This window comes from Cyrtonyx montezumae, unplaced genomic scaffold, assembly GCF_038088225.1.
Source record: "Cyrtonyx montezumae isolate F1298 unplaced genomic scaffold, pur_monq_1.0 scaffold_26, whole genome shotgun sequence".
Lineage (NCBI taxonomy): Eukaryota > Metazoa > Chordata > Aves > Galliformes > Odontophoridae > Cyrtonyx > Cyrtonyx montezumae.
The window spans coordinates 4,266,896-4,280,342 of record NW_027072003.1 but is presented as its reverse complement, the minus strand read 5'-3'; the positions used below and the strand labels follow the sequence as shown (position 1 = coordinate 4,280,342).

The window sequence follows — 13,447 nt, the reverse complement described above, 5'->3', positions numbered from 1 at the left end:
TCTCTTTTTTTTAAATGTAGGTGTGTGTTAGATAACATGAAAGCCCTTTTGCACCCAGACTTGAAATAAGTCCTCTCAAACTTCTAATTTGTAGCTATCTCAGGTCATGTACCAGTTGGCAGAAGAATAGGGTGTTATTCTGTGCTTTGTTATTAGATCTTTTCATTTGTACTGATCCTTTTTTCTTTTTTCATTTAAGTTCCCTGTCAGCTGTTATAGCTTTGTTGAAGCTTGTCCAGTGTTAGGTCAGAATCTGGTGTGCCAACTGGATTAAATTATAGCAGCTCTTTGCTCGTAGCACCACTGCAGCTTCCACCATTGCTTCATTTCATCAAGCCAGTCTAGAAGATGTACTGCTTTGTGTGATGTGGCTTTACAGCCAGGATATGGGCCTTTCTGGGGATAAAAACAATCCTGCGAAGCACTGATTACAGCTGGTAGTCTATGGGCTGTGCTTAGTGTTCATTCTTTTGAGTTTTCTCTGCTGATTTTCTTACCCGATGATTTTATGCTTCAAATCTGTTTCAGCAGATTTGTTCTGTCTCTCCTTGAAAGCTATCCATGGTTTCTCTGTTGTTTAAACTGCAAGTCCTGAGTTTTAACAAACATGTCTTACTCTTTTCTGAGATTGTATGCTGGAGTGTGATCAGGTCTTTTTCAGCCTGTCTCCCTGAGGCATCTTGTTCAGAGTATTCCCCCATGGAGAGGACCTGTGTTCTCCTGAGTTGGAGACAGGTGGGTGCAGTCCTGAAGTGGGGAGGAACTGTAGGGGTGTAAACCCTCAGGGCTCCCAGAGAACTGCCTGCAAGCATCTCGGGTGCTCTGAGATCCCTGGGGAACAAGGTGTTCATCTTCTGTTCTTCTTCCAGCTTTCCCCTTGTCCTCTGGGCAGGACAGAGGACTGCAGAGTTGAAGGGAGTAGATGGTGCTGTGGGAGAAAGCACTGAGCATCACCTTCAGTTTTTTTAAGTCTTGGTTGAAAATGTAATGTTAACAAATAGTCTTGCCATCTGTCTGTTCTGGGCTCTCTAATGTGAACTGAAAGATGGGGAAGATAGCTCTCAGCCTGTTCTTCAGTGCTTTGAAGGCCCATATCCACTAGCAGTAGTGCCTTCCCATGTAGCTTTCAGTATGCAGGCATAGTCCTGTGGGTCAGATACCCTGTTCTGTCATCTGCATAATTCCCTCTCCAATCTAGGAAGCATTCAGCAGGTAGAAGAAAAGAAGTTAGTGTTTTAGACCTCGGAGCTTCTCTAGGCTGTTCCTCAGTTGTTTTCCACGCTCCTTGTGCTGGTCCAGTCCCAGCAGGTCAGGTGTGCAATGAAAGGCCCCTACACCTGCCTGGCTGAAGGTCCAAGCAATCTTACATCAGAGTTTTTCTTTCTGTGCAACGATATTGGAGTAGGTGCTATATGCAGTCACTGCCAAAAGCCAGATCAATTTTGTATTTCACGGAGTATTGTGATTATTTCTATGTTGCTTGTTATTTAGACTATTATTGTTGGCTGTTATTTACAGCTGTGTTGTGTAAGAGGATAACTGTCTGACATTTGCTGCACTATCTGTAAGTATATGGGAGTCAGACCACGTGGGAAAAAAAACTCCCTGCTCCCCTAACTGAAGGGCTGTTCAATGCAGGTGATGCACTTTAGTCATGCTAAGATCAGCAGCGTTCTCAAATCACTTAAGGGAGATTCTGTCAGGTAGTTGCTTCTATTTTCAGATAGTTCCTCCCTTCTGAGGAGCTTGGGCTCGAGCAGTGTGCATTGTGGCACTCTGTAGCACTTCTGAATACTGTGAATTCTCCCTCTCCACCCCCCCCAGGTTGTTTCTAAGAACAAAACGTTTTGCTAAAAGCAGTTCTGCATTTTTCAGGTATGGCTGCACTGAAAAAGCAATTTGTGTTGACCAAACAAACGTCAAGAGAGTTTAGGTTCCTATAATGGGTTTGAGATCCTTACCAAAATCCTCCTGAGATCTGTTTGCAGCTTCTGTTGTTGAAATTGTCGCTGTTGCAGGTTGTGATATAAAAAGGGATCTGCAGATAAGCTTCAGGGTGATCATCTTATGTGTGACTTTTCCTTGAGTGTAACCACATTGTTTACAACATGCATTTGCCAAGTTCTTCTTTCTTTTTGTCTGAAATAGTGCTCCTGACATCTAACAACGTTACAGTTGGTCTTCCTTTCTGTAAAAGAATAAGCTATTGCAGTGCAAGTGGAGTTGTAAGTGCCCAGGTCGTGGCTAAGGTGGGTGGGAGGGTTGTGGTGAGGGAGAAGGAGGGAAGAGGAATGTTTTATTGTTTTAACTGAAGTGTGAGAGTAAATGAGGTGTAATTCAGCAAGAGCTGCTCTTTGGGTGACACGCTGTAGGAAGTGCAGGCTGGAGGTGTGGGTTGAAGAAGTAGCTCAGAGCACTGTGTTGTAATATTTCCTTGCAATGCCATGAGATGTTGGCCAGACGGTGCTATTAGTTTCCTTTTTCACACGTGCTTTTTGTTGGAGGTGGGTGTGAACTCATGTTCCCTGGCATCTATCTCGTTGTACCTAACAGCTCCTTCCCTTCCTGTGGTTCTCCTTTGAAGTGCAATATGGCAGAAGTGGTCTGTGGGTAAGCAGTGTTGCTGCCTGTCTTGGTGAAGGGCTGAGCACAGCTGCCTCTTGGCTGTCAGATCACAGAGGTTTCTGTGCTCCTCGTTGGCATTGGTTGCTGGTCCTCAGGAACCTGCTGATGTCTCTCTCAGTTGTGAGTGTGCTCCTGTGCTGGGCTTCAGGAGATCCCTCTGCTTTTCAGGAGGTCTGGAACCAGCACACTTCTGACTTGGGTGGATATTTAAACAGAGCATTGGATCCACAAATCTGCAGTTTGAAAGTGAATATGCCTTCGTTGTGTCTTGGCAGCCAGAGGTACACGCACTGCATTCACTCCTGCAGGTCTTCCCAGTTTAAGTGCCTCTTTGCAGTGACCCCCAGTGACTTCTGCTGACTGCTGCACCTTGCTTCTCAGCTGCTTGGTCAGTTGGCTGTCCCTCCTCTGCTGAGGTACATTATCCAGCTGAATTTATCCTCTCCAAAGCTGTGATTTACTGGGGAGCCTCTGGAGCAGCCCCTGGAGCGCTTGTTCCTTCTGAGTGCTGGGCCTTTCCTTGAAGGTGGTTACAAGCTTTCTGCTTGTGTGTTGCACTGTATTTGAGGTGCACTCATAAAGGTGTGTGATGGGAGCCGTGGTGCAGCTAGCTGGTGTCCTCTCCATCCTTCTGCATCCACCACTGATTGTAGCTGCTACTGAGAAGCTGTCTTGGCAGAAAGAAGTGGCTGTTGGACAGATGGAAATGGGGTGAAAACGGAGTGGTTGAAGACCAGACAATGGATCACCTCCAGGCAGCAGCTTTCTTGCTCTAGAAACCTTATTTTTGGTTCCCTATGCGAAGTGGCTGGTAATTTCTTTGCTCCTTTGGAAGTGAGACCCTCTCTGTAACCAGCTGGTCATCAGCCACAAGCTGGCTTCCACACCTCTGCACCTTGCTCTCTGCACTTGTTTGTATGGATACAGACAGCTATTGTGATTGCAGCCCTGTTTTTCAGTGTTTTTACCCTGGTTGTGTGCATTTACTGCCCACAGTGTGTGTGAGCACTCCGTCCGTGCTTCAGCAACACGTGGCTGCTGAGCTCTGCAGTAGCTTCAGCATCTCTTGCTTTGCAGAAGACATAACCACCTTTGAGGATCGGTCCAAGTGGATTCACAAAGAAGGCAGCAGCATGTTTTACCTCTGGCAAAGATAATGAAGAGTTGTTGTGCAAAGTGTGTTCTCGTGCCCGGTCTCCCTAGCACACTTCTCGTGCAGCCTGTGGTTCCTGAATCTACTTTTCTTGTTAAGAAAGCCACCCACACAGTCCTTGCAAGCAGGAGCACTCACTGAACACCCTCTGTGTTTGCACTATTTATGAAAGGCACGTAGCACCAAATGGATGGGCTGTTTTTGTGTCCTGCTCCTAATGAGGTTAATTAAATCGAGCGCATCGTACTGTTGATGACATGGGTTTATTTTGGCATTTGTACTGTGTTGTGGGGAAAGCTTTAAGTAAAGGCCTTGTCACCAGTTAATCACCTGTGTGTGTTTGTCTTCCTGGGGGGGGGAAGCCCTCTCTCTGTGTGCTTTTTGAGCTGGAGCAGCTCCCCAGTCCCACTGGCACCCCTCAGTGTGCAGCTCCCCGGCCAGGCAGCTCACTAGAGGGCACCAGCCCTCTGCTGCTGCTGGAGCAGGGTGCTGCCAGCTCCCTTGCAGCACTCAGCTCCTCATCTCTGGGCTGCACACACTGAACCTTTACTGCTGGCATAAACAGGTTGCGTTTGGGGGGTGGGAATCCTGTGGTTAGGATTCAGCTTTCTGTGGTCTCCTCTCAGTTTATGGGGTTGGTTGGAGAGCAGCAGGCAGTGTGTAATGAGGAGGAAGACAGATGAACACGCTCTGCTCTTTTGTGTTGGGAGCCAGCACCACGCACGCCCTGCAGTGATTGATCACTAGTTGCTTGCCAAGGAGGAGATGCTGCTTCATAATAAGCATCTTGACTGCATTGTAGGAAAACAATACAACTCCACCTGTGGCATCAGAATGGGAGAAAGGAGTGCTGGTTCCCCCATCCCTGACTCAAGGGAGGACACAGGAGGCAGAGGTGGCTGTGTGCCTCCTGTGCAGCCCCCTGCTTGCTCTTGGCTGCGTTTCTCTGGGCATGGCTGGAGCCCAGGATCACCTGTTGGCAGGCAGCTGGTTTGCACCCAGCAGCAATAGGAGCAGTAATTAGGTTTGCTGATAACCCCTGCCAATCTTGAAGCCTGCAGGGAAGTTCCTGGCTCTGCCTCGTGCAGCCTTCACTCGGTTTAACCTTATAACCTTACTTTGCATCCTGCTAACAAAGCCACCCAGTCCCAACGTGCTCCAAAGCACAGGAGCTGCATGAAGCAGATCCCACGGAGCCCATCAGCTTCTGAAGCAGTTCCCTTCCTTCTGCAGGTCCCAGCTGAACGAGGCGCTCGAGTGCTGCTTTGTGCAGGAGAAGCTCCCTCTAATAAGGAACAACTCCCGAGTGTTCCTGCATGCATGCAGCTAGCCAGATGCTTCCACCAGGCTGAGGTGAGGAGGGAGGCTGCTGCAGAGCATCTGTATGTGTTCTGCCTGCCCGGGGCTGCTCTGTGCTGGAGACAGCCCTGCTGAGGGCTGAGCAGCAGTGCTGTGACACTGCAGAGCTCAGCAGGCTGAACAGATCCTCCCGTTTCTGGCAGAGTGAATTGGAGAAAAGTGGAATTGCTCACCTCAGAATTCAGGCTTGACAGGGAGGGCTGCTCAGGTATGTGCTGGAAGGAGGTGGCTGTTCACCTCCGGTGGGAAGCAGTGGTGCAGCTGGCATTTCATCCTCCTTGCAGGTGCAAGCATGATGTGGTTCTATGGGGAAGAGATACTGTTCTGTAGCTCAGCAGAAAATAAAGGATTTGTTTTTAAGGCAGCGTGCTGCACAGTCAGGGCTCAGCCCTCCACTGCTGCTCAGCTGCAGCTCTCTGAAGTCCTTCGACTTCACTGTACTGCATTATTTCTCATCCTTCATAGGAAAGCAGTGGTTTGGAGGCAGTGTCAGCGAGCCAGATGTCAGCATTAGGGAAGCCTCTGCAAAAAAGCCCTCTGGAGCCCAGTCCGTGATAGAGCAGCGTGCTGGGCGAGAGTGACCTGGCTGTGGAGTAGTGGCAGAGTCTGCATTAAGCCATGCTGGCACTGCAGTATCCTCCTGTGCACCCCGCAGTAAATCAGAAAGGACATTTGATTTAGTGGGATGCTTTAAAATGGCACATAAACGTTTGCATATTGCTGCGAGCGTGGGAGTGGTTCACAAGTGCTAGGCGTTATTATTTTGTTTGGAAACGGTGTTCTCCTTAAAATCAATACCACAAAGAAGAATACAAGAGCGAGCGAGTTAACTTGCCACACTAGTCTCATTACTGCCATTAGTGGAGGATCATAACCCGTGCTGACAGCCCTCCCAGCTCCAGCTGTTACTCCCATTTGGCATAAAGCTTGCTTCATCCTTACAGAGCACTCTTATCTCTGACCCTCGCTTGGAAAATTGTATTTACTCCTCCTACCTGGAAATAAAACATGTTGGAGCCGGGCCTTCAAGCCATAAAGAAGCAGAAAAATAACCCCGAGCGTGCAGAGGCATGTGTCTGTGGCTTAAAACACAGCCCCACCAGCACTGTGCCATCAATCAGCCATGCTAGCAAAGAGGACGAGGAGTGTGGCCCGTTCTTTACAGGGGCAGCACATCCAGCTGTTAACCCCTGCTGATGGGGGTTGTTTCATCCACCCCCATGGCTGCTCTGTCCAGATTTAATGCCCTTGAGGTGCCACTTTTCTCTCCCCACTTTCCCTTAACCGTTCTGTCCGTTGCGGTGATGCTCGTGGTTCCCTTCCACTTTCCAATTAAAGATTAACCAGGTGGGCTTTGGCATCCACGGGGCAGCCGTAGTCCAGCATGGAGCTGGGAGGAGGCAGCACCTCCCCATCGCTGCTCTAATATTTATAATGAACCAACTTTTGTAGATCAATATTTTATTGGGAAGGTTGCCGGGGTAATTCACGCTCTGAGCATCTTCCCTCCACGAGAGCAGAGCCCAGGCTGTTAGGAATAATTAACTTTTTGCTGGTTACCTTCAGTGAAGTCATAAACCTTTAATGCTGGCTGGGAATTTAATAATGGGGACCGAGCGGTGACCTCAAAACTGACAGCAAAATGGGGAGGGGGGAGCAGAGTGAGGATGGAGGGTGCAGGATCTGTGCTCCTCCAGCCAAACCCCACGGTACTCACACATCTGCTTTGCAGGGAAGGCCAAAACCCTCAGATTTCGGGGGTGGGATGCTGCCACCATCCTCTTTGTGCTCTTCCTCGGCACTGGGAATTGCATTTCTGAGCAGGAAAGGCAGAAGGCCACCCCCCCCCTCAACCCCCACGCCCGGATTTTGGGATGCACCACATCCTCTCCCCACAGAGCAGATGTTCCCCCCTCTCCCAGCTGTCGCTGCACTGCATTATTTATCCACTCGGTAACATTTGCTGGGATTTAGTGTTTAATAACTGTCACTCCAATATATCTTTTCTTAATCCCCCCCCCCCTCCCCCTCCTTCAGATCTGGCACGGTGGCGACTTTAAATATTTATCAGTGCTGTTTGTGTGCCTGCCGTTGAGGTTGCAATTTGTCTCTTGTAATTAAACATTTACAGGATGCTGTGCGAGGGGTACGAAGGGTCAGTAAAGACCGAAGCCCCCTGGAAGCCAGCAGCCCCCCATAGGTTTTCTGTGGGACCAAGTGATGGGGCAGCCCCTCCCGAGCAGCTTAGGATGTTGTTTTTCCCCTCTGCTGCCCCCATTGTGGCTCCTCATGCTGCAAATGGGTTTTTTCTTGTCCAGGGATGGAGCTTTCAGCCCCACATCACTGTGGTTTTGCCCTTCCAAACCCTCTCGCTGTTCTCTCTGCCTGCTCCTCCCCGCTGGGCTCCAGCTCCTTGTTTCCTGTTAGCATCCATTTCTCATCAGCAGGAGCCCTGCCAAACTCAATTCCCCCCTCTCTGCTCCTCAATAGGATTTAACACTGCTCCACAGACCCCCAGCTCGCCAGGGTCCATAGCACCTCTGGCACATTGCAGAGCAGCACTGTGCCCCCAAACCTTCGCTCCTCTGGTGACCTCCCCCACCCAAAAAGCAGGAGGTGAGCCCTGAGCTCCCCAGCACAAGGGGGGAAGCATCCCAAAACACAGAGCAAGGACTGGAAATGAAGCAAAGCAGCTAATTGCAGAGCACACCCTCCCAACCCCAAGGAGGTCAGTGCTCGCCTGGCTCAATGCAGACCTCCAGCTGCTCTCTGTCAGTCTGAACAGCTCCTCACTGCCCACCTGAGCTCAGCTGAACCCATTTCCTCGCTGCTTGGCTCGGGCAGGAAGCAGGAGCTGCAGTGTGCAAAGGGCTGAGCAGCTCTCTGCTTCTTTTCCTTATCTTCAGAGCATTGCAGCAGTGCTGGCAGAGGTGATGGAGCGTTTGGAGGGAGAGGTGCTCGTCGTGGAGATTGACAGGTAGGTCTTCCTAAAGGCTTTTGAAGCTGCACCTGCTTCACCTTAATGGCATCATGCATATGGATAACGCTGCTGACATTTCCCGGGGAGGTTGGGTGTTTTAATTCAAATCATCCTGGAGGAAGCGGTCTGCTTTGGTTCCCTAATGAGCTGAAAACGTTGTGCCCATCTCGGTGCCCTAAGGATGGGGATGTGGGTGCTGGGGCTGCCCAGTGATGGGTGCACGGGGGGCTGCGTGAAGGAAGGGCTGCTCCAGAAACCAGTTTTATTAGGGGCTTAAAATAGAGCCTGGCACACAGCGTTCTCGGTTGGCTCTGTCAGAAGCTCGGTTGCATATGGGATCCATGATCAGTGCTGCTTGCACTGAGAAAGAGGAGGAGGGGTGGAAGAAGCAGAAGCAGAAATGAGACCTCCGGAAATGAGGATCCAGCCCTGGATCCACCACGAATTCGTGTGGCAGATTGAGGATCCTTCCAGCTGAGATCACACACTGCTTTCCACGTGCAGGCTCAGCCTCCCAGCAGAGGGGGATCCGTGAGCCCTCTAACACTTTGCAGCCACTATAATTCACCCAGAAAAGCTCATTTCTGGCCTGATGCCCCCGATCAGGAGCTGGAAATTGCAAAAAAAAAAAAATGGCAGAGGGGGGAATTTATCACTGCGCTGGTGGAGGATGCTGGGGTGAGCCCTGCAGCAGCAGCAGAGTGCTGCCCCATAGCACTGCCCCATAGCACTGCCCCATAGAGCTTCACAGGCCCTATCCAGGCTCCATCACAGGGGCAGGGAATGGTTTCACCTGACAGCCCCCAGGGGAAGCTCTGTAGTGCACTGATAATGAGCAGCAGCAATGAGCAGTGGATGAGGCACTGATGGTGCTCTGCTGCTGCTGTCCTCAGCCAGATCTATGGGTAGGGGATGTAAACCGGTTTGAGAACAGCTCCTGTTGGGGTGAGGGATTTGGGATCTCCCTATGGAGGCAGGGGGCCGCCCCCTGCCCCCGCTGGCTTCAAATTGAATCAAACTAGTTGCACGCCTCTTGCATTTCAGTCTCAGGTTTGCATTGTGTGGGTTCCAGCAGCTGTTTAGCTGAACTGTGGGGGAATGTATTTTGTGTTTACGTTCCCACAGTGCAAAGAAGAGTGAGGAGAGGCTCTGGGGATGCAAACAGCGATGCTGCACACCTGAGCAGCTCTGCTCACAGCACTGGAGCTCTGCTCAAGGTGCACTGATGCCTCTAAGCCAGCAAAGTACTGAAGCGTGAGCTTTGCTTCCCCAGCCTTGCTTTGCTGGGGATCTTGCTGGGTCCTAAATGCGTGCTTTGGTGTTTGGAGAGAGCTGTGAATGAATTATCCAGCAAAACACGGTGTGCCTGAGCACGGTGCCTACCCTGCAGGGACCTGCCCTGCCTTGGCTGGGCTGTGAGTGAGGAATTGAAGCAGATTTTCCTCCATCAGGAACTTCTGGTGCTTTCAGAGCCCCATGCACACCATGCATACACAGCCGTCTGGGTGGGATGGGTCTCCTTGGGCTTTCCCAAGGAAGAAACGAGGACATCTCTGGCAGCATCAGCAAATGTTGAGTGGGAGAAGGGCTCGAAGTGACCCCCAGTGATTTGGGGTCACTGCAGCCCTTGGTTTTTGGCAACCAGGCACAGGTAAGGGCTGGAGCTGCCTGTTAGCCCCATTCATTTGTGAGTTCACCTGATCATCAGAGCAAGCAGCAGTGCAGGGGAGCAGATTCCCTTCCCCTCCCACAATGTACGGCGGTGCAGGGGTTAAACTGTCCTGGATCCCATTCCCTCCTGCATCTCAAAGAAGGTTTGTTACCATAAAGCCCTCTTACTGCACAGCAATGTGTAAAGAAATTTGGTAAAAAGAAGTAAGAAAAAAACCTAGAAAAGCAAGAATATCCTTCCACACTTCCCCCCCCCCCCTCCATTTCTCTTTCTGTAACGTTACCCATCAAGGTTTACAGAACAGCCATGGGATTGTGCTTGCAGGATACAGGGCTGCAGTCAGCCAACCCTACAGGGATCCCTATTAAGAGATGTGTCACCGCTGCCACTTCTGCTCTGTCTGCCCATGAGGCCGCCATCCATTCCCTCTGCTTTGCTCTGGGGGCTGGCAGCAAGCAAAGGACGGAGCAACGGGAAGGAGCTGGGGGTGGGTGGCTGATTACTCAGGAAAAGCATGAAACAAACAAAGGAAAATGTGTATCCTAAAGGGAAAGGCTTTTTTTTGTTTGTTTGCTTTTTGTATTTCCGAAGCAAGGACTGTCCAACAATGGAGCTGCCCCGGCTGTGTGCCAGGGTGTGTGGGAAGGGGGGACTGCTGCCCATCCCTATGGCTCTTTGACCATCCCAGCTGTCCCAGGGCTGCTTGTAGGAGCCACACGTGGATCTGGAGTGTGTTGAGCTCTGCAAGCCCTGCGGGCAAGCTCTGCTCCTCAACATCCACCACACTGCTTTGTCTCTTGGCCAAGTCCGTGATATTACTCCTTATGTTCGCTTTTTGTTCTGTTTTGTGTGATTTTTTTTTTTTTTTTGGTAAAAAATAGTTTCTCCCTCCCCACCCCACCCTGCTCACAGTCAACCCAACCGATGTCCCAACCTTCAGGAGTCCAGGGGTTCTGCCTGCACCTCCACAGCCAGGAGCTGTCTGCCACGCGGCCCTCGAGCCCAGTGCTGGGCAAGACGAGGGTAGACCACGCGCACGGCCCCCGTGCCCCATAGTGCATCCTTGGCCCTCCTGGGCTCGTCCCCAAAACCACAGCGAGCCACCAGGCTGGCAGCCAGCAGCAGGACACCGAGGGCCAGCAGTGTCAGGAGGCACTGCGTGTCCCCGAGGAAGCGGTGGTGGTGGATGGCCACTTTAGTCCTGGCGTTGACACATGCCACCTTGGCCTGCAAGTCTATAAAGGCCACGTGGAGGCAAGCCCAGTACTCCGTGTCCTGGTGGAGCCGGGTGATGTTGTACGCGTGGGTGCCCAGCGGGATGCGAGCGACGTTGTTCGTGTCCAAGCTGGAGCTGAGCAGGAAGCTGGACCAGGTGAGGTTGGAGGAGACAGCGTTGAGGTGAGGCTTCCAGGAGAGCAAGATGTGGTAGGGCTGCACGTCCAGCACTGCCAGCTCCAGGCTGGCCTCGCTACGTGGGAAGGAGCTGTTGACCAGCACGGTGATGCTCTTGGTGTCTGCTCCCAGCAGGTTGTGGGCCACACAGGTGTAGAGCCCGGCCTCGTGCTCCGAGATCCCCACGATCTCCAGAGTCCCTTCGGGGTGCACCTTGTAGCGACCATCATGTGCATAGGGGATCAGCTTCACCCCCTCGGGGGTGACCCAGTAGATCTCTGGGTCCGGCTCAGCCATCGCCCGGCAGTGCAAGGAGACGTTGTCACCATCCATCACTTCCAGACGGGAGGGAAAGCTCCGGGTGGAGATGAGAGGCAGACACCGATCCGTCATCTCCCGGAAGGGGACGTCCCGAATGTGCCTCCTCTTGAGGTCGGGGGGCTCAGCACACAGCGTGGACTGTGGCTCGATGAAGCGGATGCGGGTCTCGGTGCTGTTGACCCAGCGGATGACGCAGTCGCAGCGGATGGGATTGCTGTGGATGCTGATCTCCTGCAGGTTGGGCAGGGACTCGACTGTCTGCTTATGCAAGGCACTTAGGGCGTTGTTGTTGAGCATGAGGGTTTCCATCTGGGGAAGGTGGTGGAAGGCGTTGGGGTGGATGAAGGACAGCTTGGGGTTGTTGGTGACGTCCAGCTTGGTCAGCTCGGGCAGGTTGATCAAGGCCAACTTGTCAATGGACACCAGCTCCTCCATGTTGTTGAGCCCCAGCTCCTTGAGGTGCAGCATGTTGGTGAAGTCGCTCTGCCTGACCCTCTGCAGAGGGTTTTTGTTCAGGTCCAGGAACTTGAGGCCGGGCACTCTCTGCAGTGCCCGTTTGGGGACGGTCACCAGCTTGTTGTCATAGAAAGAGAGGCTCTCCAGGCTGCGCAGCCCCTCCAGGGCATAGTCCGAGATCTCCCTCAGGTTCATCCCAGCCAACACCAAGCTGCGCAGGTTCGACAGGGGCCTGAAATTCATATCCAAGATAGCATCCACCCTATTGCCTCCGATCATGAGGATCTCCAGGCTGGGCAGCACCTGGAACCAGCGGCTGTCCACCGTCCGCAGGAGGTTGGAGTTGAGGTGCAGGCGCAGGAGGCTGCTGAGGCCGGCGAAGGCTCGGGGTGCAATCCTGTGCAGCTGGTTGTGGTTCAGGTAGAGCTCCTGCAGGCTGCCCAGCCCTGGGAAGCTGCAGTCGGGCAGCTCTGCCAGCCTGTTCTCCTCCAGGTGCAGGCTGAGCAGCTGTGGCATGCTCTTCAGGCCGAAATCCCAAACGTTGGAGAAGCTGTTCTGCGACAGGTCCAGCTCTGTGAGGTTTCTGAGATAGTCCAGCTCGCTCTGCTCCAGCCTGGCGATGTTGTTGCTTTGCAGAAGCAGTGTCTGTGTCCCTGCTGGGAGGTCCTTGGGCACGGCGGTGATGAACAAGTCATTGCAGTCCACGGTGGCTGCCTCCCGGTAGACAGAGCGTGGCGTGTACCAGGGCCTGATCTGACACACACACTGCAGAGGACATTTCACCTTCCAGGGCACGATGGGGATGGCAGCAGCGGCCACTACGCAGAGCAGCAGTGAGCTGCCCTGGAAACCTCTCATTTTTGGGTGGCAGGATTGGCTTCCTTCAGGCAGGAAAGGCTCAGGGAGTGCAACCAGAGCAGGGCATGGGGTGACCGTGGTGGGGATGGAGTCTGTGGGAGTAGATGCCCCAAGTGAAGCACTCACAGCAATCAGCCCCCACTGCCCTGCCTGGGCCCTCCAGCTGAGGGCACATCACCCCCTGAGTGGTCCCAGTCCTCTAATCAGAGCTTTGCCTCCTCTTCCTCCCCAGCAAGTTCATTTTGGCACTCTGCTGCATTTTCCAGGCTGCTCCTCGAGGTCATTCCTGAAAGAGGGTGGACAAGGAGCTGTGTTAGGAGAGACCTTGTGCTCATGGCACGGGCTGGAGAGGCAAAGCCCCATTCACAGGAGCTCTAGTACCAGCCCCAAGACAAATACATTCACTTAACCTGCTTTGTATCTGTAGCTTCACCTGTCCCCTCCCAGCTGAAGAGGTTTGGGTGTTGCCCATGCTTGCTCTGCCCAGGGCCACCAGTAGCCCATGAACCTCTCACACCCATCTCATCCCCTTTAGTCCTACGTTGTCCTGGCATAGGGAATCCCACCCCAAATCAGAGGAGGGACTGGGACTGACCATCCAACCCCAACTGTGCATCTCAACCCTTAAAGC

The 13,447-nt window shown here is 52.5% G+C and overlaps 1 protein-coding gene across 1 annotated transcript; it reads right to left on the bottom strand.

The window, feature by feature from the left end:
- Positions 1–10,528: 10,528 nt before the first annotated feature.
- On the bottom strand, positions 10,529–12,816 carry LRRN2 (leucine rich repeat neuronal 2). Its single transcript, XM_065740216.1, has one exon. It carries the CDS (start codon positions 12,814–12,816, stop codon positions 10,726–10,728), a length of 2,091 nt encoding a protein of 696 aa, XP_065596288.1. The 3' UTR covers positions 10,529–10,725.
- Between the last annotated feature and the right edge of the window lie 631 nt (positions 12,817–13,447).